Source organism: Kogia breviceps, chromosome 3 (genome assembly GCF_026419965.1).
Source record: "Kogia breviceps isolate mKogBre1 chromosome 3, mKogBre1 haplotype 1, whole genome shotgun sequence".
Taxonomy (NCBI): Eukaryota; Metazoa; Chordata; class Mammalia; order Artiodactyla; family Physeteridae; genus Kogia; species Kogia breviceps.
This window is the reverse complement of record NC_081312.1, coordinates 77,619,916-77,645,322: the sequence shown is the minus strand read 5'-3', so window position 1 is coordinate 77,645,322 and position 25,407 is coordinate 77,619,916. Positions and strand designations below refer to the sequence as shown.

General features: G+C 44.2%; 1 protein-coding gene across 10 annotated transcripts in view; it reads left to right on the top strand.

Moving 5' to 3' along the window:
- Positions 1 to 25,407, top strand: part of RYR3 (ryanodine receptor 3) — a 550,085-nt gene that overhangs the window by 468,697 nt on the left and 55,981 nt on the right. For all 10 annotated transcript variants that reach the window (XM_067028902.1, XM_067028901.1, XM_059058605.2 and 7 more), the window contains 5 exons: positions 6,680 to 6,810; positions 13,031 to 13,351; positions 15,610 to 15,850; positions 22,603 to 22,690; positions 22,787 to 22,879. In XM_067028902.1, coding sequence (XP_066885003.1) covers positions 6,680 to 6,810; positions 13,031 to 13,351; positions 15,610 to 15,850; positions 22,603 to 22,690; positions 22,787 to 22,879 — 874 coding nt within the window. The remainder of the gene's footprint in view (positions 1 to 6,679; positions 6,811 to 13,030; positions 13,352 to 15,609; positions 15,851 to 22,602; positions 22,691 to 22,786; positions 22,880 to 25,407) is intronic.

The window sequence follows — 25,407 nt, the reverse complement described above, 5'->3', positions numbered from 1 at the left end:
TATATGTGTATGTGTTTCTTTACACAATTTTTTGAAAAGCTTATGCATTATTCTCTTTTTAAAAAAGAAAAAAATTCAAAGAAAGGTCAACTCTGAAATGTCAGACCAGAAAAAGACTCTTCTTCATATGACTTTTTATATTTTATTCATATACTCACAGCACTGTGAATATTGGTGTCTGTGTTTTATACTCCATACAGGTAGAAAGCCAGGCTTGAAGAAGCCCCTAGATCAAATATGCCCCTATTGTCTGTCCATTAGTTAATGAAGCAACTAAGGAAATAAAGATTTAAAATCCTCGAGTTGTGATGCTGCCACCATTAATGACTTTTACTTGTTTATTTTCTCTTGTATTGTGAAAGTAAGACATACTTATTCAAAAAAATCAAACAGTACAGACATATGTAAAGTTAAAAGTCTGCTGTTTTCTTCACCCCAGAACACCCCACCTCGTAACAGTTTGGTGTATACCATTCCAGGTGTTTTCTACATGTGTAAGTTTTTACACATGTTGGATCATAATATTGCTTTACAACGTTATCTTGTTGGGTGAAGCTAAAAACTGAATTTCTTTATCATACAACTCATATTTTTTAATTTATCATTTAGATAAAATCATCATTAATTCTCTACTTTAAAAAAGATTAGCAAGTTTAGTACATTTACATTTCTAGCTACATCCTATCCTTTCTACCTTTCATTTTTTGCTATGTAATTCCTTATAACACGTACAATTTATTTTGGAATATTCTAGAACTAATGTTCCTTGAGTTGTTTACCTTGGTTTGTATTTAAATGATTCAGTGTGTAGCCAATCCTTTTGAACTGTGACTTTCCCATTCCAAAACTCTTATTTTGATTTATCTCTTGGTTGGCCAGATTCATCATATGTAGTTGCTTCTGTAAGAGCCCCACTCTTTTTTTTTTTTTTTTTTGCGGTATGTGGGCCTCTCACTGTTGTGGCCTCTCCCGTTGCGGAGCACAGGCTCCGGACGCACAGGCTCAGCGGCCATGGCTCACGGGCTTAGTTGCTCCGCGGCATGTGGGATCTTCCCAGACCAGGGCACGAACCCGTGTCTCCTGCATCGGCAGGCGGATTCTCAACCACTGCGCCACCAGGGAAGCCCAAGAGCCCCACTCTTGAGTCTTTGCATATTTTGGACTATCATCCTTTGACTTTATATGTGAACAGTCCATGGTATAAAATCCTTGGGTCATAATTCTCCTTCCTCGCAAGTGTATAGCCTTTGCTTCTTTGTGTTCTGACAGTGTGTGTTCCTTGGATCCAGTGATTTGTTCCCCATACACATGACTTTGCCGTGGGAGGGGAGAAGCTGCTACTCACTGGGTTCTTTCTTTGGTCTTGAAGCTCATTCACTTCACTACTACCGTGTCCCAGGATTGTCCTTTCTGTATCAGCCCCTGCACTTCTTCTCAGAACTTAATATGCCCCCTCCGTCTTCAGAATTAGGTCCTTATTTATTTAACGAGTCTTTCATTTTATTACATTGTTGTTGGATTTTTTGTCTTAGCTGTTGTTCAAGGAGCGAAACTATGTGTATTTATTGGCTTTTTCCTTAACCTCCCACATGTCTCATTTTCTCTTCAGTAACTTTTAGCTAATTGTTCTTTTCTGAAACTATCTCTGTGTTAATATCTCTTCTTATATTCTGTGAGGGTAGAGAGAAGTTTTCTGTTTTTTTCCTGGATAATTCTTCCTCTGAACTCTATTTCTCATCTATTTCTTGGTCATTAGGTACATTTCTAGTTCTCAAGAAGGGAAAGGAGTACATGTGCATGTATGATGCATGTATGCATGTGCATGTATGTGTGTTCAGTGGAGGAGAGTGGACAGGGCTGAAACATCAGGCAGCTTCAAAACGTAGAAGCTGACTGGGAACTAACTCTTTCTTACTATAGCAGCAGGGCCTTTAGCCCTAGGAGTCATCCACCCTTATCCTTTGGTGTCCTTCCTCAACCAAAGTAAACAGCTGGTTGCAGATAAGAGGTTCGTAAAATTCTTGGTGCATCCTATAGAATAGGCCTTTTGCTTAGTGATTTAATGTATGTTTCTTCTCTACTTTAGAGGAGTTGAGGCAGCAGCTACAAAACAGGTTACTTCTTACTCTTTCACTCTACCTCACCTCCACTGGTTCTCCAGGCCAGGCATCCAGGTCATAGTTATAGCAGATGACATGCACACTCCTTCCTACTCTGGTCCTGCCTGCCACTCTGCTGGATGGAACCTGGGTCCCACACACATCCAACCGGTCTCCCAGGGCCTGCTCACACCCTTAAATCTCATTGTTTCAAGCAAAACTCCTTTCCTGGGCTCCTCAAAATCCCCATATTTACTCCCAATAATCTCTACACTCTGCTCTAGGTCTTAAAAGAATGTTTCAGCATCTTCATTTGATTTGGTCCGTACTTTGCAGTGTGAAGTTGTCACACATTTTCTAATTTCAGCATCAATCTAAATTACTTCCCAAATTTTCCCCCAGCTCTTGTGGGTTTTAGGGAGGAAAGTATTGGCTTGGCCAAAAAGTTCGTTCCGGCTTTTCTGTAAGATGTTACAGAAAAACCCAAATGAACTTTTTGGCCAACTCAATATAACGAAACCCACCACTTCTCTACCACCTTTTACTGAAGTTTCTTTGGCTAATGAATGTCTGTAGGGTTGCAAAGGAAGGACTCAATATAGCTTGAGTGCATTGTGGATAGAAAAGATCCAGACACCTCAGTGATAGGGTTGAGTGTGAGAAGGAAAAAGTCATTGAAACAGAGTAGAGACCTCTTTGGGGATATTTTCTAATTGAGGCAATACTGAGATGGTCACTGACAAGTAAAGTTTTCAGATACAAAATTTCAGGGTAGGGTAAAGGCTTTAGTGTGTTTAAACATGGAGAATACTTAACATTCTTTAAGCTGGATATACTTTGATTAATTGATAGAGCATTTGATGGGGGTGCATCAAGAAAACTAAGGTTTGTAATTAACTGCATTAAGCATTGACTCTCCATTTTATTTCAAATTAAAACTTTGTTTTTGCCTTCACACTTTAGAAATGTTTATATCTTCCTTCCTGCTTTGCCCCCTTTGACCAGTTTTGTTCTGATCAAACATTGCTTTCCCTAAACCACTGAAATTACTAGTATTTCTATCTAGAACCTTTGCTCTGCCTCCACTATCTGCCCCTGTGCTATGTGTTGCTTCCTCTCCTTAGCATCCTCTGGAATTTACATGAAGGAACTTTCAAAATTGCAAAGCACCAGATATGTGCAGGCATAATTATTATTACCATGATGACTTTGTCTCTGCCTGTGTCCCGGATGATAGACAGTTGAGAAGCAAGGTCCCAGTCCATGGAAATAAAATTGAGAGATCAACTTAGGAAGTAACAAGAGCTGGAATACAAACTAAACCAAAGTGAAAAGCAGGAAGGGAGGGATAAATAAGGAATCTGGGATTAACAGATACACACTACTATACATAACATAGATAAACAACAAAGACCTACTGTAGAGCACAGGGAAGTATATTCAATATCTTGTAATAACCTATAGTGGGAACAAATCTGAAAAAGAATATATACAGACACACACACACACACACCAAATCACTTTGCTTCACACCTGATACATTGTAAATCAACTATACTTCAACTAAAATAAAATAAATTGAACTGTCTTCACTCTGTCAGCATTGACCAAGTACTATTATATGAAAAATACTGTTCTAGGCTATAAGAACTAAGGCAGGGGGTGGGTGGGTAGGGGGAGAGTGAGTTTCTCTATCCACCGATAAACTCTTCCAGTAGGTCCTTTAGTTGCCATGGAACTGTTTCTGTAGCCCTTGCTCTGCTTGGTCTATACCCACACTGCCCCCTGGGGGGGCACTAATGATCAGAGAAGCATTTTTAACAGTAGGCCTTTGCCAGTCTCAGTCCCCCTTGGACCTGGAGACCAAGGTCATTCACTCTGGTATTTCACAGCCAGGAACATTAATTGACAGACTTCTGGGCTTTACTTTTACAGAACTTCTAACAGCGAGGCCAGGAGAACTGTTGTTTCTCCCTCACAACTAATTAGCATCACTGCGTGCTCCAGACTAGAAAATGCCAGTGTGGTGGGCTTGTAGAGACTCAGTTTGTCAGTAATTAATATTATACTTGTCCCTCTCCCTTGAGTCAGGGAATCAGCAGAGCACTAGAGAACTGTCTTTTGCTCCAAGGATTGCCTTTTATCAGATGAACTTCCTATAAGTCCACTTTCAGGAGATCACAACTTTTAATTTTGGTGAGAGAAAGAGAAAGGAAGGAATAATGGATTTAGTGCCAAGACAACCCAGGACCAGCTGTTTCCAAGGTTCCCCTCCCTGGGCCAAGTAAAATTCGCTCTCAGATTTGATATTACCCCTGGTCATCCCTGATTTTCACCCAGATTTTTTTTCTTACTCAAAGCTCTCTCTATGGTATTTCTTTCCTTTCGTAATTTAACTCTTTATTTCCTTTTCCTCCTCAAAAGGCAAGACTAATGAGAGGAAATGGGGTATCTCTCCTCACTGGCTGGCCCCTGGGGTTGGTTAAAATGGAGAGACTGTTGACTGAGAAAACAGCCCCTTTGTGTGTCCTCATGTTTGATGCGTACAGGCCCTAACTCTTCTCAGTTGTCCCTGAGGGTGTTGGCCTCTTCTCATGCCTCCCCACCACCACCAGTGAGCATAGCAAAGAAGGGAGGGGACGGGGGGAGAAGAGGTAGAGAGAAGGGGAGGTGAGAGAACAGGCCTGGCCGGGGCCTGCTCAAAGATGAAGCAGCTTTGCAAAGCTTTCAGAGACGAGGCCTGGTCTCTGCAGTCTCCACAGCCCCGCCGCCTCCCCTGCTCCCTCCCTCCAGCACTGCTGCAGCCTCCAAATGGAGCCGGGCAGCACACACACGGGACCCAGGGGGGCTGCTGCTCTGTCTCCAGAGCAGACCTGGATGGGGCGAGTCAACAGTCAGACGTTCCACAGAAGGACAAGGCTGGGCTGTTACCTAAGAGCTGCTTGTTCGGTTGAGGGCATTCTAGCTTGCTAGAGGCTAATTTGAAAGTTACAAATACTTCATGGCCAAATAAGCTGTCAGCTGGTCCCCTAAAAGCCGAGCCCAAGAAGAAGATACAAGATAAGGAATAAAACCATGTATATTAATTGTCTTTGAAAATAATGAAAAGATCTCATTTTTCATAAGTTTGCTAACTTGGCTAAGATTGTGTGGGAATTCCAAGGGATACACAGCTTTCTACCGATTTACTCGCCCACCCTCTCCCTCCTTCCTCTCTCTGGTCCAGCAGATTCCTCTGGCATCTCAAACAGAACAGTTCTGTGTACCCCCAGGCTAGCCCCCTGCAGATTCTGATTCTACCCCAGATAGTCCTGTCAAGTCAGTTTTTCAGGACCAGTTAAGATCACATTTTTTTTTTTTTTTTGCGGTACGCGGGTCTCTCACTGTTGTGGCCTCTCCCGTTGCGGAGCACAGGCTCCGGACGCACAGGCTCAGCGGCCATGGCTCACGGGCCCAGCCGCTCCGCGGCATGTGGGATCTTCCCAGACTGGGACACGAACCCGCGTCCCCTGCATCGGCAGGCAGACTCGCAACCACTGCGCCACCAGGGAAGCCCAAGATCACATTTTTAATCCAGCTCAAATGGATATCTTCCTGTGTGCTATAATGAAGTTGCAGGTTGATTTTAATCTTTATAATTAGACCATAAAGATGTGTTATTTTGTCATACTGCATCAGGGTTCTATGTTTCCTTCCTGCATTCATTTCACCACCTGGAAGCCAAAGGCTGAGGTTAAGACTACCTCACTCACCCCTCACAACTCCAAGGCTAAGCCCAGGTCTGAAAGGCGTAAGCACTATTTCAGTACTAGCTCTGCTTTGACCAGCTGGTGGCTGGTTCCCATCACTTATTCTTGCAGCCTTGGTTATCCTGCAAGCAGCATAACTCCTCTCAGCCAGAAAACTATTGGGTTGGCTGAAAAGTTCATTAAGGTTTTTGGCTGATCCAATACAAATCTGAACTAGGAATCCCAAGCATTTTGGTTTTTGACTGATTGCTTGTTTCACAGGACTTAAAACCCAGAGCTTAATACATGGTGGACACACAAATGTTTGTGGGGAAAAAAGAGAAGTAATAGGTGTTAGAGCTCTTTCGTCTAAATCAAGCAATGAGTTTTAGGACCTGTTGTCTCTCTTGCAAAGCAGGCTTTTAGTTTTGTGTCTTATTGGTGCTTTTGGCCCATTATCTACTGTTCCCACTGGTGGACACAAGCTCCATTCACAGGGAACAGACACAGAGAAATTACGCAGAAGATTTCAAAACATTTTGAGAACCAGGAAGATCCGATTCAATTTGGATGCCAGCAAAACTTGCTCTCAGAGATGCTGGGAGAGAAGAACAAAGCTACATAGTGTATTATATCACCTTAGTTGCTTAAGAACTAGGTACCAGGGAGTGAGACCATTGTAAACCATTGGTTAGTGTCCAGAGAAAGGTGAGGAAGGGGGAAGAGCATGCAACCTTGCTGAGCCTGCGGCCCAAGATGTCCAGGGGGAGTCATCTATGGGGAAGTGGCCCACCAATGCATGGGGCCAGCATGGGGGTGTCACCACTTCTAAATGGACTTCTTTGTTTCCAGGCAACGTCCTGCCCTTGGAGAATGCCTGGCCTCACTGGCAGCTGCCATACCAGTGGCATTCCTGGAGCCCACCCTTGACTGCTACAACCCACTCTCAGTCTTCAACGCCAAAACCCCCAGGGAGAGGTCTAGTAAGTATCATCAGCGGAAGGGAAGGCCATGCAGGCAGGGACGGCAGCCTGCAGCACTGTTACTGCTTCATGTGGTCTGGGACCGTGTGGCATGTCTCTATCTTGCTGGAAAAGTGGGCACAGGCAAGTACTTTGTTACCGCCCAACTTTGGTTTCCTCTTCTGTAAAATGAGGAGACAGTGTAGTTGATTGCTAAATCCCTTGCCTCGTAAAAAATTCAGGTTCTCCTGTCTGCCCTGGTCTCCGTTCTCTTTCTGCACCTGGGGATATGACTGCCCTTTACAATTCCTCTCCAGAGTGTCAGGGAGGGGCACCGCTGCACTAAAAACCTCGTTACACTCCAAGTCCACAGACAGGCCGTGTTTCCAAGGATGATGACCGCGTGTTCTCCATCTTCGGGGAAAATAAAGCAGAGAAAATCACAAGAAGGAACTGAAATTCTACAAGAAAGAGAATTTGACAGGAGTGTTGATGCACTGAGTTCTAGAACAGTGGTTGGCTAACTCTGGCCACAGGCCTAATCTGGCCCGCTGCTGGTTTTTGTAAATGGTGTTTTCTTAGAACATGGTCACACCCACTCATTTACATGTTGGCTGCAGCTGCTTTAACAGTGTGTAGGGGAGGAAAAATAATTTTCCCTCTATCCTTCATTGTTCTTGGCTGAGAACCCCCCCACTAGAAAAAGACAGAACGACAGGAGAAAAACAAACTTTTACTTATGTACATACATGTACATAAGGGAGCCCTACAAAGATATGAGACTCAAAAGCCAGCCCAACAATTGAGGCTTATACACCATCCTGATCTAAGGAAAGGCTTAGGAGTCTGAGGCTGCAAAGGGGGTAGCAATTCATGGGAAAGTGAGAAGAGGAGGGGATTGGTATACAGTTTGCCCTGCCATGCACCTGAGTCTTTCAGATGAAAAAGTAACCTCAGGCAAGAGCTCTCTTCTGGTACAGGCACTAGTATCTAAGGTAAACTTTCTTTATAAATGCAGATTTTCCTTACAAAAGAGTAACTCTGTTTTCAGACACTGTCCTGGGTCTGCTGTTTCTTAAAAATAATCAGCTCAGGGCTTCCCTGGTGGCAGGGGACACGGGTTCGTGCCCCAGTCCAGGAAGATCCCACATGCCGTGGAGCGGCTGGGCCCATGAGCCATGGCCGCTGAGCCTGCGCGTCCGGAGCCTGTGCTCCACAACGGGAGAGGCCACAACAGTGAGAGGCCCGCGTACCGCAAAAAATAATGATAATCAGCTCAAAGTAATCCCTCTACCAAAGGGGCATATTTGGGGGTGGCCCATGCTTCTCTCCTTCAACTGCAGTGACACATTTGAGTAGCGGCAGCAAAGACTGTCGGGCCTGCAATGGCTAACGTATTTACTGCCTGACCCCTTTATAGGAAACGTTTTCCCACCCCTCTCTTCTAGGATAACCTAGAACTGGAATCCAAGGCAGGTAGTCAACCTGCTTCTGGAGGGTAGAAGAGAGGGTCCCCATGTATGGATGAATTGTGATCCTGCTGAATGGTAATGGATTAGAACAGAGGAGCTTCCAGCAGGAACCTTGAATGAAGCTTGGACTCCAACTGGAAAGAACTACAATGCTTTGATGCGACATGAAGCAAAAATTACCACACCATGGGTCTGATAAATATTAAGAAAAACAGACCCCCAAAAATCATAGTAAACCATTTCTAACCAGAACCTATCCTATTCAGAACCAATATTTTCTTAAAATATTGACGCACAGCACCAGCAGATGACTAGACTGTGCATCAAGTCCATTTGGTTCAAGCCCCCTTTTCAAGCTATCATGGGTCCTAAGGGTTCTAGGAGAGGAAAGGTTCCTGTCACACTTTTCTTTGTCACCACTCTTCTTTCCATGTAAGAATCCAGAGTACTAATAAGCCTTGGTAGGTTTAGTCTCACTTGCTTTCATTACTTCAGATAAAAGAAGCACATGACCCCCAGAAAGAACGACCAGGACAATTTAGACAAGACTGTTTAAGGTTCTCTTCCTGAGCTAGAATACAGTGGAGACTAGTGTTCTCAGAGCTCATCAGAGAGAAGCATTGCCAAGATGCCTCCGCATTCCAAAGTCTCACGTGAAGTCTCTCAGTTAATTCCCCAACATTTTCAGCCTCATCTCACCCTTCCTCCCCTTTCATGGACTAGGAAAAATATAGTTCCAACCTTGTTTTTCTCTGCCATCTCATGATTCCAAATGAGTCACATCTTGCAGCCAAAGTAGGAGCTGAACAACTGAGCAGGCTTTGGCAAAGTTGAGGAAGGGCTGTGACATCTGTAGGCAAAAGCCAGCTAAAATGTTGCTCCCCAACTCCAGAGGGACATGGGTCCAGTCGTGACAGTGCTGGATACTTATACGTTTATTCTGCTCCAACTGTGATTCAAGAAAAAGTGTGTCTCTGTCTGTGTATCACCAACGTGTAGAGCTTGCACCTCGGGAAAGAGAGAGACCTACCCTGCTCTTGAGCTCCTAGAGGTAAGCCCATGCGCCACAACTACTGAGCCCACACGCCACAATACTGAAGCCCACCCACCTAAAGCCCGTGCTCCGCAGCCCGCATACCGCAAGGAAGAGTAGACCCCCCTCACCGCAACTAGAGGAAGCCCGTGTGCAGCAACAAAGACCCAAGGCAGCCAAAAATAAATAAAATCAAATCTTAAAAAAAAAAATGAATCAACAAAGACTGAATGCTGACCATGTGTAGGGCTGTTGAAAAGTAGAGTGTACACAAATATTTATTCTGGGATAACCAGGTTTGCCTGGAGCCAGAGAATGACTGATGGCTTGATGGACTCTGAGAAGGTAGACTTCACTCATTATAAAAAGTAGGTGGCCTGAGGGACCAAGGAGGGAAAGGAATGTGACAGATGATGTGACATGACAAATGATGTGAGTCTTTGGTTGAGAAATACAATATGAACTGATTTATCAAGGCTTCAGTCAGTTGGGCATCTCAACTTAATTAACAGTTGGTGTTTTGCCAGCAGAGTTACTCATATTAGGGACTCTTCTATCTTGTAATGTCCTGGAGCATTTTCTGACTCATCCAAAAACTGGAAAAAGTTTAATACTGTTATGTGCTAGATAAAACTAGAGAAAATCTTTGGTTTTGTGTGGCAGTGGTCTGTTAATCAGAATATTAGATTAACGAAAACATCCTACTCACTAGCCAGTTTACTTTCCAAATCCTTATTGGAAAAATCAACCAGAGAGAAAGGAGGTCCAGTTTCCATGTAAGCTGTCTGCCTATACTACAGAGACGGTGCTCTCTGATGCTGTCTTCTTTTTTTTTTTTTTTTTTTTTGTGGTACGCGGGCCTCTCACTGCTGTGGCCTCTCCCGTTGCAGAGCACAGGCTCTGGACGCGCAGGCTCAGCGGCCACGGCTCACGGGCCCAGCCGCTCCGCGGCACGTGAGATCCTCCCGGACCGGGGCGCGAACCCGTGTCCCCTGCATCGGCAGGCGGATTCTCAACCACTGTGCCATCAGGGAAGCCCGATGCTGTCTTCTTGAGGGAAGAGCTGCTTGCTTACTAGTTTGGAATCTAACTCAGTGGTTCCCAGTGGTTCTCAGACACTAGCATGTATTAGAATCATTCGAAAGGCTTGTTAAAGAATGCCAAGTCCTACCCCTAGAGTTTCTAATTCAGTAAGTCTGGATTCTGAAGGTCCTAACAAGTTTCCAGCTGATGCTGCCACTGTGGGAGGATTTCACTTTGAGAACCACTGATCTAGCAGATGAAAGGCCAGTGTGTTCTAATGGTCCCCTCTTACATTCTTGTGTCTGATTCTAATAGGACCCAGATGAGCTGTTTTTCAGGTAGATAACTCAGTAGCATTCATTCTGCCGGTTTATTATGTGGCATTTGAAGAACAAAACACCACGTAAATCACAAATATTTCTTCCCCTTGAGGACCAATTGCATATAAATAACTTGTTAAGATCATTGTAATGACTCCAGTGAAGCAACCTCAAGCAACTCTGTGTTTCTCTTAGGTAGGAAAAAAAAAAAGTGTCCATGATGATGTATTGTCTATGTGACATTTAAACACACACACACGCCCTGAGCCTATATAATTTTATATTTAAATTTAAATTAAATTTAAGTTAAATTAAATTAATTTAAATGTAATTTAAATTATATATATAATTTTATAGAAACAGTTGTAAACTTCAGTTGCATCTGTGGCAGTTGGCATTGTTCTGTGTGCAGAGCTTGAAGGTAGAATGTTTGACTGTACTGTTCGTACCTATTGATTCTGACACTGTATGTGTCAAATGATTTTGTTTGTGAGAGTCTCCCCAGACCCCCATGTTGATGTCACCCCTGATTCTTGTTGCTCTGCAGCAAGGTACAGGCTGGACTTGTTCTCTGCAAATGACCAGCATTGGCAGTGGAGCGTGTCTAACCTGTGTAATTCCTTTATGCTGTAAATCATAGGAGTTCGATGTTCTTTGGCTTTCATGCTACCAGTCCTCTTGAATTGTCTGGATTTAAAGGACATCGGTTCACTCCTAACTTCCAAGGAAGAGAGCTATCTGTAGCCTTCTACCTGCCAAAAGGCCATACCGATAGCAACAGAAAATCACAGTTAGGGAAAGGGTATTAGCACCTCTCAGGGCCTGCTCCATAGCAGGGGGGCTCTTCCGAGTCCATCACTGTACAGCTGCACACCATCTCCTAGAACCACTTGTAACAGCTACAGATTCATTGTCTCCAAGGCAGCCAGGATTATTCTGGATCTCTGCTCCAGGCAGGACAATTATGACGGAAATCGAGACAGTCCCTTCAAAATTGGCCAATATTCCTAAAGGCCAAAGAATTTGCTGTGGCCTCTTATTCATTAACCCTTCCATTCCTATGGACTTAAAATCTAGAAAAGAGAGAGACTTCACACCAGCAGTAACCCCATGGCAAAGGGCCTGCAGGCACAACCCAATTCACTAAACGTCACATTTTATTTAAAGTTTCTGCTTTGTCCTTTGAAATTCATGAGAACTTTACACTTTACTTCTAATATCAAAAAGAATTTCCTCAAATCTTCTAGTGGATCTAATAGGCTCCACTAGTGGATCTAAAATGCACCACATTTTCCTGTTGCTTCTCTGACTCCCTAGACCCCTGGTGTCTGATGCTTGGGCCCCACTGTGAGAAGTTTGGCCTGTGGGTGGAGTCTGCAATGAGCTGCCTCCCAGGCCCAGGTGGACCCTGGGGGCTGTGACATAAATGGACGCTCTGCAGAGCTTTCAGCTTGTGCTTCTTTTCAACCATGCCCCGCCCTGCCACTCAGAGCCCTTGTTTTCGTCTCACCCATCAGGAACCTCAGGATGTTTCTGGCCTCTCCTCCTGTCTTGGAGGGAAAGAGTGTCCTTTGCCTTAAGAAGAACAAGACAGATATCCCCTTGGCTTCTTCTGTTTGCTATTCTTGTATCTGACAACGTTTAATGTTGAACTCTGTCATCATCTCATCCTGTCTGTCCTCGTTCAGTGAAGTGACCTCAGTCACTCAGTGTGAGGAAGAGATAGGGCTGACTTACTATTCCTTGCACATAAACCTTCAGAAACAAAAAGGTTTAAGTGAATGACAAGAGGTCTTGGCAAAGGTTACTTCAGGTCATCAGTAACTTCTTTTGTAAATGCAGAAATCAATGTATGTGCAAAGTTTTCTTCCCCGAAATTTCAACTGGGTGGAAAGTGTTGTCTCTGGTCCAGCTGAAAGAATCTTTGATGCAAGATGTTTCTTTTTCCTTTTTGAAACAGTACAGATATGATCCAGGTGACCCAACCACAAATTGGCAACTCAGCACCGATGGGTTGCTTTTCTCCTAGTCCTGCCTTTCCTGCAGTGCATGCACTGAGGCCAGGATGGAGAAGCCAGAGACTGACTGTATCACAGAGAAGTCTTATGAAATGTCCCTCGGCCATGTCTCTGTTATGCTCCTTTAAGATTCACTTTAAGTGTTTTAACCTGAATATGACATCTAGAAGATAACCCAGCCTCTGGAAGCTTCAGTCTTTACAAAGGCAGCAGGAGAGCAAAGGCGCCTCTGTATCCGGAGCTTACTTGTTTGAGGCTCTGGGGTGGAAAGTTATGTCTAAAGACCAAAGGAGGGGTGGACAGAGAGAGAGAAGGTTGCACTATTTGTGCTTTTGAATTACTGTCCCTTTATTCTTCCTGTACCCTCTCGGTCAGTTCTGGGGATGCCAGACACGGTGGAGGAGATGTGCCCTGACATCCCCCAGCTGGAAGGCCTGATGAAGGAAATCAACGACCTGGCCGAGTCAGGGGCCCGGTACACGGAGATGCCCCACATCATCGAGGTGATCTTACCCATGCTCTGCAACTACCTGTCCTACTGGTGGGAGCGGGGGCCTGAGCACCTGCCCCCCAGCACAGGGCCCTGGTGCACCAAGGTCACCTCTGAACACCTCAGTGTCATCCTGGGCAACATTCTGAAAATCATCAACAACAACCTGGCCATCGATGAGGCCTCCTGGATGAAGCGCATTGCAGGTACCACACATGCCTTTCCTCCCCGGCCCCAGCACCAAGACGCCTGGACTCTCTTTTCTTCTCTTAGTCTATCTTTAAGCTATTCCCCCTCCCCGCACTTAGTTACTTAAAAGTGAAAAGAACTGACTTATTCCCCTGTAGAGCTTCCTGGAGCAAATGCTCCTGCCTAACTCCCCAACTAATCCAGGTCCCTCGAATCTCCAGGTAGCCCTTCTTGATAAACTCTACCCGACTCCCATGATCATTGCTTATTTGTTTTTGGTACTTAAGAGTTCCATTTGCTCTTACAGTAATAATTGTCCGTATTTTCTCGGTAAGTGATCCTGCGTGTTTTCCACACATACAAAACTCACTCCCATCTGGGCTGTACTGTAAGTTTCTAGCATTTGTATTTCACTTTATGCTTCCTAAGACACTCTCTAACTTAGGTTCACAGTAGCCTCACTTGGATTTCTGTCTTGTTTTCTATTGCTCCTTGCATGCAGTAGGCTCTTAATGAATGTTGTTAGCTGTTTTTCTGCTCCTGAAACAACTCCAAAAGAGGAGAGGCTTGGAAAATTAATAACCACGCTTTCCACAGTCAGGAAACCATGAATATTTTAGTGTCCTCTGTCAGAGTAGAGTTGAGAAGACAGAAGCTAAAGCAAAGTCATTGCCTTTGATGGATCTGTAGTTCTGATGGACCATAGCTGTTTCACCCCTACAATCTCCTAACCATAAAACACAGCGGTGGGATCAGTGGTAGCTATTAGCTTCCTGGACAAATGAGTAGATATTCCAAGGAAGAAAACTTCTACCACCTTCCTGTCTCTGAAATGAACTTCAAATTATAAATACTTTGGGTACTGATGACTCCTAGACAGTATAGGCCTCTGGGAACATATGAGTAGATAAAGTTGGCGTTCCTTTCTTACCTATTAGCCCAAGAATATTGTTAACCCTAAGGCAATTTGTTGAGGAGCTCTAATTTCTAAATCTGGACTAAGGAAAGGAAGGTAATCGAAGGATGGACTCCCTTAGCTTCCCCAGAGGTGCAGTGGAAACATGTCACAGCACACTGATGGGAACTGAACTTGACCTGTTATTTCACAGGTGAACCCAGATCTCATTCAGTTAGGCCACTTCATTCCCGGTGCCTAAACAAAGTCCATTTTAAATAGCAACCTCAAATCACCCATATCTGGAACAGCCATTCCGATTCCACATCCAAAGCAGAAATGCAGCCCAGTGAAGGCTGGAGTGTGAAATGGGGGCCATCACAGTGTTGTTTTGACCTGTTGGCTAATGCTTCTCAGCAGAGAGCTGCTTTCGCTTTCTCTTTCTAAAACAGCCTTGTTTATGAAAGCAAAAAATAAGGTGAAGTGAGATTAAAAAGAAAAAGTGCTGGATTATAGGCTGTTTCCAATTGAAACGCCCTACATTAAAGAACCTTTGAGATACACAAAATACGCAATGCACTTTGTGAATGGTTCATGACTCTTGAGAATGTTATTTCACTTATCTTAGGATAATTCCTCTGATTCTCATCTTTATTATGAATTAGACCAATAGGATATTCCATTTAAGAAACTCGATGAGACATGTAAGTTTTATCTTTCTCTTCAAAAGGCTGGAATCATAGTCCCAGGTCCAACTGACTGTTCGTTTCTGCTCATCGACGGCTAGTGGCCACCCCAGTCTGCCTCTCAGTTTATTATAGATGATAGTCGTTTCTCTGCTTTTCTCAGGGCCCAGAGGGGTCCCCAGGCAGTAGGTTGGCAGTTCTCAAGTCCTGGGGGCTGAGAACTGTGGTTGGGTCCATATATTTTTAACAAGAGATTTTTCTATAAACCAGAAAATGTAGTATTGAAGTGCCTACTCTTGACTTGGCACAGTGTTGGTTATTATGAATAAAAGGTTTATAATCTAGCTAGTGAGCCAACACCATCATGAATGTACTCTAAAATGAAACAAGATAGTCTGTTATGAAGAGCTCAGAGGTATAGCAAACGCCATACGTGAAGAGTTAAAGGGTGGCAAGGTTTCCCCGTGGCCTAGAGAAGCAGAACAGGAATAGAGACCTTCTCCTGTAGTGCCACCCCCGCCCCCAGCAACTGAGGCTTCATCAGATGGAAGTGCCAAGCAGAGGATGAAGGCAGGGCAAGTGCCATCCTGAGCTGATGGCTTTTCACAGCCTCGCCTTTGAGTATCACTTCTTTCCTTTCGTCGATTGTCATAACATGCAAAATGAGGGGGAGGCCCTTTGTTTGCAAATGCAGTGTATGCCCAGCCAATCATCAGCAAAGCCAGGGCAGACCTGCTGAGAAGCCACTTCATCCCAACTCTGGAGAAGCTGAAGAAGAAGGCTGTCCAGACTGTGCAGGAGGAGGAGCAGCTGAAAGCCGACAGCAAAGGGGACACCCAGGAGGCAGAGCTCCTCATCCTGGATGAGTTTGCCATCCTCTGCAGAGACCTCTATGCCTTCTACCCCATGCTGATCCGCTACGTGGACAACAACAGGTACGGAGGAGGCCTAGGCAAGTCCCCAAGATAGAGAGACGGTATTGGGTTTTGTTACAGGTGAGAGAGGGAGGGCACAGCTGCCACCACCAGTGCCCCCTACACACAGAACCCCCGGTGTGGGACCTCTGGGCAATGCTCTCCTTGGCCAGTGATTCTACATGCTCAGTGGCATGGCCACCCCCTCCATCTTCACAGGCCACCACAGGGAATAGGGAGTTAGTCGAATAAGGGCAGCAGTGACCCACTTCTGCCCCTCTGCTGCTCTGTCACACATTCATTCAACTGACTGTGTGTCAGGCACTGTTTTAGGCATTAGGGGACAAGAGAGAACAAAACAGAGATGTTGGCCCAGCAAGCTTTCATTCCGGCAGGAGAGTGGGGCAAGCAGACAATAAGCAAAACAAATACTTGCATATTTACAATATACTTACTTACATATTTACTTATACACTTTGCTTATAATTTACTTATCTAAGTAAATTATACAAGCAAAGTAAAGGGAATTAGGAGTGCCAGGGTGGCAGTTTTAAAAGAATGTTAACTGAGAAAGCGACATTTGAACACTGACCCGAAGGAGGTGAGGTCGGGAACCATGCAGGTCTGGGGAAGGGTTATGTTCCCAGGAAAAGGAAACATCTGGTGCAAGTCCCGAGGAAGGGGTGTGTGTTGGGATGTTCAGGGGATCACGAGGAGGCCAGTACAGCCAGAGAAGAGTGAGAGGCGAGGAGGGTAGCAGGAGACGTCAGAGAAGCCATCTTCTCTCCACGGGGCCAGGGCTTCTCCTCTGAGCAAGGTGAGCAGCTGGTGCAGGTTTGAAGATAAGCTGTGATGTGATCTGACTCAGTCTTTGAACGCTGTGGTCAGGGATCAGGGCAAATAAGGAAGTGAAGAGACCGCCCGAGAGGCTCAAAGTGACCCAGTCAAGAGCTGAGGGTGCAGAGCGGACTAGTGGTGCCAGGGCTGGGGCAGAGGATGGGGAGCCTCTGCATCATGGGGCTGGGGTTTCCTTTCAGAGTCCTGAAAATATTCTGAAACTAGATAGAGATGGTTGTACTAAATGTTGCTAATGGGTAATTTTATGTTACATATATTTTACCACAATTAAAAAGAAAAAAAAAAAAAAAAGAGTTGGTGGTGGCTGAGACCAGGCTGGTAGCAATGAAGGTTGACAGAAGATGTCAGATTCTGGGCCTGTTTTAAAGGTAGAGCCCTTGGGACATACAGATTGGGAATAAGAGAACAGAGGGAAGTCAAAGATGATTCTGGGCCAATGGAAGGATGGAGTTCCCAGCAGTTGAGTTGGGGAGGATTGTGGATACAGAAGTTTTTTTAGGGCAAGATCAGGATGTCACATTCAGTCGTGTTAAATTTGAGTTTCCTCTTCAATACAAAAATGAAAATGTTGAGTGGGCAGTTGAATATATGAGTCCAGAGTTCAGAAGGGAGGTCTGGTGTAGACATGAGAATTTGAGAGTCAAGTACACGTTGATATGTGGTCTTTGAGCGACATGAGACTGGATGAGATAAATAAAGGCTTGAGAGGGAGAGAGAAGAGTTCTAAGGACTGAGCCCATGTGATCAGGTCAGGCAGAAGAGAAGGAACCCGTGAGTGAGACTGAGAGGGAACCACCAGAATGTTGTGTCCTGGATGCCAACTTCACAAGGGATTTCCAGGAGGAAAGAATGAAGAATGAAGGTTATTGGTGACCTTGACAAGAGCAGCTTCAATGGAGCGATGGAGATAAGGACCTCTTTGGAGTAGGTTGGAAAAGAATGGGAGAAAAGGACTTGGAGATAGCAGTACAGACAACTTGTTCAAGGAGTTTTACTATAAAGGGGAACAGAGAAACGGGCTGCTAGCTGGGGGAAGAAGTAGGCTCAAGAGGAGAGTTTTTAAGATAGAGAAGGTGCTTGGAGGTTTGAGGAGGAAGGAGGCAGGGCCCAGGGAGAGTGGGAGAACAGGTGGACCAGGGAAGTGGGTGGGATTGCCAGGCAGCATCCAGGGCCCCACCTGAGATCTGCGGTCGTGAATTTAAAGTGGGACCCATTGGCAAGTCGTGTTTTTCTCCAGCCAGTTTGGCTGCCAGGTACAGGCCCAGACTGGGAAGAGAGTTGGATTTAAGCAGGGTTGGGGCTTTGCAAAATGAGTGTGACAAAGAAAAATGGGTTAAGGAGTTGAGGGTGTATATTATAGGGTAATTCTAAAGATTGGCCATGGAATTTAAGCTGCATGAAGGGGAAATGAAGGCATAGGAGCCTAATGTTCATGAACAGGCAAAGGAACAAAGGACTGTTGGTCCCAGTGGAAGGCAAAGGCCAAATAGATGTTTTTATTATACCACACCCTCTTAAAGCTTAGAGGCCTAAAATGTAAGTTTGGGAAGGTTTAATTTTAAAATTCTCCATTGTAGATACTGAAAAGACCTAGGGATATTGGGGGGAACGTTGCTGACTTTTTGAGTGGTATGCCATTCTGTCATGGGCAAGGAATAGGTCTGGATATGCCCATTTTAGCATTTATTTCATAAGGTAAATTGTACTTATTTATAGTTTAAAATATTTACTTAAGATTACTTATATTTAGCTTTGCAAAATAAACATCTTACACACACTGTGTGTGTGTGTGTGTGTGTGTGTGTGTGTGTGTACACGTATGAAATTCCTTATCTGTGGGGAATTTTACTGTCTCAAAAGATATCCTGCTTTCAGGGTCATCATTTTAGTCACTTCTGATAACATAATTATGTTAGCAGGTTAGCGAAGGAATTTGTCAGAGTTTGAGGTGAAAACAGAAATGAAAGTAGAGTAAGGTTGCCCTTACTCTTTTAACTGCATTTGTCACTATTGACAATCAAGGTGCAAGATAGAGTGTGTTCCACTTACACGTTGTTTGACAGTTGCTAAAAATGGCAATGTCAGAGAGTCTTTGAGATCATCATTAATTCATTCATCCCCACTTTTCAAGCCTTTCTTCCCTGAACACCAGGGAGCATTATGGCCATCTGAGCCTCGCTTAGAAATACTTCCTTCCTGTGTGTGTGCCTTTACATCCTTCAAGTTCTTTCTTCACCCAAAAGAATTGGCTGGCTTGGAAGCACGGGATTGTGGAGTTGGCAGGGATAATAGAGGTCAGCTCATCTTACCTATGTCTGGATGAATCAATACCCTCTTCCCTTTTCCTAGCGGTGCATTTCCTGCCCGATTATCCACCACGGTCATGGACGACAGGTACAGCCATACTGTGCGTGCCTTCCCACTCTAGTTTCAGACAGTTAAAGCCGTTTTTGTTCAACTCTTTCTCATTCATTTTTTTCTTCCAGTTTTATTGAGATATAATTGACACACAGCCCTCTGTAAGTGTAAGGTATACAGCAGAACGATTCGACTTATATACATCATGAAATGCTTACAATAAGTTTAGTGAACATCCATCACCTCACACAGATACAAAATAAAAGACACGGAAAAGTATTTTTTCCTTGTGATGAGAGGACTCTTGGGATTTATGCTCTTAACGTTCATATATAACACACAGTGTTAATTAGATTAATCGTGTTGCACCTTACACCCTCTAGGACTTATTTATCTTATAACTGGAAGTTTATACCTTTAACCACCTTCATCCAATTCCCCTTCCCCCCACTCTGAACAGTTTTTGAGTTCAGATCTGTATCTCCTATCAACTCTGATTTTGCTCTCTAGAGCCACACAAAACTACTCCAGGCTCTCTTGCGGCAGCTCTTTAAACATTGAAGAGAGCCATCTTGTCCTGTCCTCCCGTTTTTCTCTCGTCATAGTAAACCTTTGGACTTTCTTCAGCCCTGTCACAGCAGTGTCCCAAGTCTCTTCGACAGCTAAAACAGTCTTCTGAAGAGAAGCTTCTGTGGGTCAGTGTTGAACCTGAAGCTGACCCAGAATGAGCAAGGGCTCCAAGCGTGCTGTGGTCCGGGCAGGGCGAATCAGGGCTCCATCTCCTCATGCCAGGGAATTATACATCAACATAGGTTCAACAAACCTCTCTACAAAAGGCAGCAGCATCTCAGCCTCCTTTCTGGAAATCAGACACACTCTGAACAGAAACGACCAACTTTCAATAGTACGATTTTGGGTGAAAACCCATCTCGCAAACTGTTGAAGATAATCCAAGTAAATCCTGTGTAGTGACCACATCAGGCTGTATCCTCTACAAGAGGCTCAGGAACAAGGCAGAGATAAGCTCTTACCTCTTAGTCAGACAACCGGACCGTGAATATAGGAACATGGCTTTACTTTCTTTCAAAACCTGATAACTGGCTTTACTTTCTTCGAAAACCTGCTAAGTTGGCATTTTGACAATAGCAGTCTAACTCTCCTTTATTCTCCTGCTTTTTGTTTCTGTTTTACCTCTAAACCCAACTGTCTTCCCCACCTACAGCTTTGCATTTCCCAGCTGCCTTTTGGCAGCATGCAGAGCAGATGATAAAAGAAACCCACATGTCGGTTAAGTACCTCCAAAAGGATCAAATGTCTGAATGTTGAGAAAGGGCTGAGTTCTGTGGAAGGCTGGGAGCAGGGAGGAGAGAGTCTGGTTACATCATTTGGGGATAGGAAGTATACGGGCAAGCTGGAGAGGCACGGTCAGGATCTTCTGTCCTCCTGCAAATACTGACTTAATCTGGTTTGAGAGGTGCAGAGAGTTTACGTGCCTGGGGGAAAACGTTTAATGGTGGGTTCATGTGTACCCACCATTCTGACCCTGAAGAAAGAACCTCACTAAAGACAAAGAGTAAAAATCAGCCTCTTGGAAGAAGGGTGCTGAAAACACAATTCATTCAGCTGAAACTGCATTCCCATATGAAGGCAAAGGTATGCAAAGCCTCTTCTTTCTCCTGTGAGCAAATGTTTACCTGAGATTTTGTTTTCAGTGTTTCTGACTCACACTCCCTGTGGCTGTGCTTTTCCTCGGTGGGATAGGATGTGACCCTTTGCCCCTTCCCACTCAAGGCCTAGTGCAAGCCTATAAAGCACATTTAAACCAAAACGCTACAGAAGGAACAGCTGGCGGTTCTGATAAAACCTGACACTTGACCCTGAAAAAGCGCTCCTGAAAAATCAATATGAAAGAAATCAGAAAGCATTACCAATCTCAAGCCTCGAGTCTGGATTGCATTTGGCTCCTAGTGATGGATACCTTATAGAGTGGCTTAAATTAGAAGTTAAATCTCACACATGAAGGAAGTCCAGAGATAGCCAATCCATGGCCAGTATGGTTGCTCCTCATTAGAAACCCTCACTCCTCTGTCTTTCTGTCCTTAACATTGGCTTCCATGTTCAAAGTTACTTCAGGTGCAACATACCAATTAGAGTTTGAGCTGTCATATTTTCATTCCAGAGAGGAAGTAAAAAGGCAAAAGGGCACCTTCAGCTCTCTGATCCTTTTTAGAGAGCTTTTCCAGAAGGCTCATCCAACAACTTCCTCTTCCATCTCATTGATCAGAACTTAGTCCCATGGCTGTCCCTCGAGGGGGGCTGGGTAGTGTGACCTTCAGCAGGGCACAATGCCACCCAGAGTAAAATGGGGGTTTGTGCCTAAGGAAGAAGAGGAGAATGAGTGTTGGACAGACCACCTGTAGTGTCCGCCTATAAAGGAGAGGCTAGTTGAGGTAGAAAACAAGGAAGGTTAGACGAGAATGTCCATGAGGCTGGAACTCAGGGCAGGAAGGAACTGAGGAGATGAGAAAGGAATCCAGAGGTGGTCTTGGCCTCATGAGTCTTCACCTTTCTTCCTTAGCCTGGTGCCTTCCGTGAATGGGCAGAAGGTACAGGCTGCTCAGAGCAATTCAGTCTGATGTCCCAGGGCCTAGGGAACTGGCTTTTTGATAGCTTTTACCATGCATACACCAAGGGACATTAGGTTTTTAGACCATTCACGACAGCCCCTAAGTTTTCTTTAAGAAAGACGATAGACAATTTCATTTCTAATGTGTTACTTTATGCAGATATTTACTCACCCAGCCGTTTCAAAATATAATTCAAATGCACAAGATAGGGGCAAGACAACTTTTAGGAAATGACTGAATTCTACTGCAATTTAGCCTTCTTGCCGCCACTGTGAAATTTCTTAACCTAGCCTAGTATTTTTTTTTTTTTAATGAGTAATACCTATTTATAGGGAATTTGCGAACCATTTCAAAGGGCATAGGAGATGTTTGGTCTCTGCCTATACACTTTATGTAACAGTTAAAAAAATTATTGTCTTACAGATTTCAATCATAAACGTGGCTTTGAAAGGAAAACGTGCAAGGCCTGAACTGTTTATAGAGTGCTCACAGTTTCAGAGGCTTGACAAGATTAGATGTCATAGTGACCAAGACTTTCCTAGTCTTGCTAGACTTGAGGATTAAAGGAGGCCCGTCCCAAAACTTAGAATGTAACCTTAATCACCTCTTCAGTTTAAAGGACAAAAAAAACCTTACCTTTGACCATTTTGAAATGTTGATTTCTGACATCTATTTGCCAAGAGAATCCTGGAATCCTTTGGTAAAATGGAAATGATTATTGTAGGTCTTCAAAAATACCTACAACAATTACATGCCTATATCTAAGCATGTGAGGAATATATTGATATTTAGTCTCTGAAGATTTCCTTCTATGGGAATGCAATTTTATCTGGGTAAATGTGTGCATCTGATGTCGGAATAATTTTTAGAGTGTGACTCTTTCAATCATTGCTGAATTCTACATGCATATTAATTTATCTTTCACCTCAGATCTAACTGGCTCAAAAGCCCCGATGCTGACTCTGACCAGCTCTTCCGCATGGTGGCAGAGGTCTTCATCCTGTGGTGTAAATCTCACGTAAGCGCACATGGGGGTCCTGGGTTTAGAGTTGGTGGTGAAAGGTACACCTCAACTTTCTTGTAATGTTTGCTTTTTTCTTTCCCCCCCACTTAGAACTTCAAGAGGGAAGAGCAAAATTTTGTGATTCAGAATGAAATTAATAATTTGGCATTTTTAACTGGAGACAGCAAAAGCAAGATGTCAAAAGTAAGTCCATACCAATCAATTCCAAAGACTCTGCAACCTTGACCTAAGCTACATATCTTGGGTGTATGAAGGGATTAGCTCCTACTGTGTTTAGGTCAAACAACAGAAACCAACAGGTCCACTGTTCTTTCTTTGAGAATGAGCCAGAAGAAACTGCTCTCAAATAAGCATGGTCATTACATTTTATGAATAAGCTGCTTTGTGCCTCAAAAAGTTTGTTTCAAGACTTGCCTAAGGCATTCGAGAGGCCTCCAAAACAAAAGCTGCTTTACTTGTTTTAAAGTAGAACTACTTGCTGTGTAGAAAAGCTACAAAAATACATGTGCCTAGAGCCACCTTTTAATTAGCTGTGAGGACATTGCCTTGCTTTGAAGATTTCCTAGACACATATTCTTACAGTGCACTTATTTTCTTCCTATCTTGAACATCTAGTAGCTGCTTTATTTCAGCTGTGCTGACCTCTTAATGCCTTCTGTTTATTTTCCACGTGAGTTGCACTCAGAAACCCAAACATTTGTCCATCCCCCTGCAGGGAAATGTTTGAAAGAGGGCGTTCCAAACATCTGTCTGAAAACAGAGTCACCTACAGGGAGGGTGTCGCGGTATTGAATACAGGAGGGGCAGCCGGCCTCTGGGTTCCCCCTGAGTCAGCTCTGCACAGTGAGGTTTTGCTGTTTTTATTGGAGAGAATTCTCAGACACACTCCTTTAGGTGTACACACAAAAACAAGGCTTACTTAAATGTGCTGTTTCATTCCCGGCTGTCATGGCTTACCTGAACTCTCTTCCCCTGAGAAGCGTGCCTGGGTGAGGGCTGACTGTACTGTCACGTGTAAGAGATGTGTGATACCTGAGATGTGCATCTCTCTCACTGCTGGTACAGTGCTGCCTCTGAGGACCAGGAAGGTGGAGTGTGCACGGGAAACCCTCAGAAGTGAGAACCAGTTCTGGAAAGATGACAGTCGCGGGTTTGTAGCAAAGCTCTTGGGGCAACCTTCCAAATAACCATTTGGGATAGAAGACCTTTGTATGCAGAGCTGCAGACCAGGGGCCACCAAAAGTGAAAACTTCAACACCCAAAACTTCACCAAGCGTGCCTAGCTCTGGTCAGCTGCAATCACTCTGAACTTTCCATCCCTTCTATCTTTAAGCTATGTTGACATTAACACTTCTTCCAGCATCCAAAATTTGATGCTCAGAGTTTAGAATCTGGTATGTGCTGTTTAGTAAAGTTTGATAAATAGAACTGTGCACATACAATGTAGAGAGATTAGGTATATATATTCACATTCAAGAGGAATCTTTGCTGCAAAGGAACCTGACTTAAGGTGCATCCTTTTGTGCTTTGGATAATTTTTTTTTTTTTTTTTTTTTTTTTTTTTTTTTGTGGTACGTGGGCCTCTCACTGTTGTGGCCTCTCCCGTTGCGGAGCACAGGCTCCGGACGCGCAGGCTCAGCGGCCGTTGCTCACGGGCCCAGCCGCTCCGCGGCATGTGGGATCCTCCCGGACCGGGGCACGAACCCGTGTCCCCTGCATCGGCAGGCGGACTCCCAACCACTGCGCCACCAGGGAAGCCCGCTTTGGATAATTTTTATTTGATTTTCCGAAGTTTATTTTGCATTTGACTTTTGGCAGACACATCTGCTCATGTGAGGTACAGGAGGAAGGATATTTTCAGACTCCTGATCCCTGGATATCTATCCCTAAGTTCCCTCTGAAGGGTCTTCTTGAAACCATTACAGTGTCTCGCTTGACCCTGTCCACTTACCGAAAGTCACTGAATCCCAGACAGATTCCTTCCTACCTTCAACTTGGGGTAGATCTTTTGGCCTTTGATTGAACCAGCTAGCATCCATTGTTATTGTCAGCGGATGGCAAAAAAGCAAAGAAAATGATTTTGATACAAGGATTTGGATCCCAGATCAGCAGAAATGGCAAAGATAATCTCAGCCCTCTGGTTATGAATGGATACTCAGGGTCCTTGGATTTATACTTGTTAAGAGAAGAGGTGACAAAGAATGATGTTTCAAAACTAACCTACTAACAAACTAACCTGAAATTGTTCATTCACATCACTGAATGAGGAAAAGGGTATGTTAGTCTTGTCAGAGGATGAGCATATTCAGAATCTGTGCATCTTTCCTGCTGGTAAGGTTAGTCCATAGGAGCAGATGCTTTCATTTCATTTCCATTGACATTGTATGCCAGTTTTTTCTGAGATGTGTTGGAGAGGGTCAAAGTTACAGTGTAATGGATGTAAGGACACTCCCTAGATGTTAAATAATATTTGCTGTGCTTCTCAGGGTAACAAATATTCATATTGGTTCTGTGGCCTCAGTTGAGACACAAAGTGTAGTAGCAGACGGGACTAGAGCCTGAAAGGAAGCGAAGTCCCACTCTTGGCCCAGCTGCTCGGTATAGGTATGGCCTTGCATCCTTCACTTAACTTCTCGGGGCCCCAGTTTACCAATCTGGAGAATGGGCTTGAGCTTACTTGCCTGACTTCTCCCAGCTCTACTAGTAGGCCC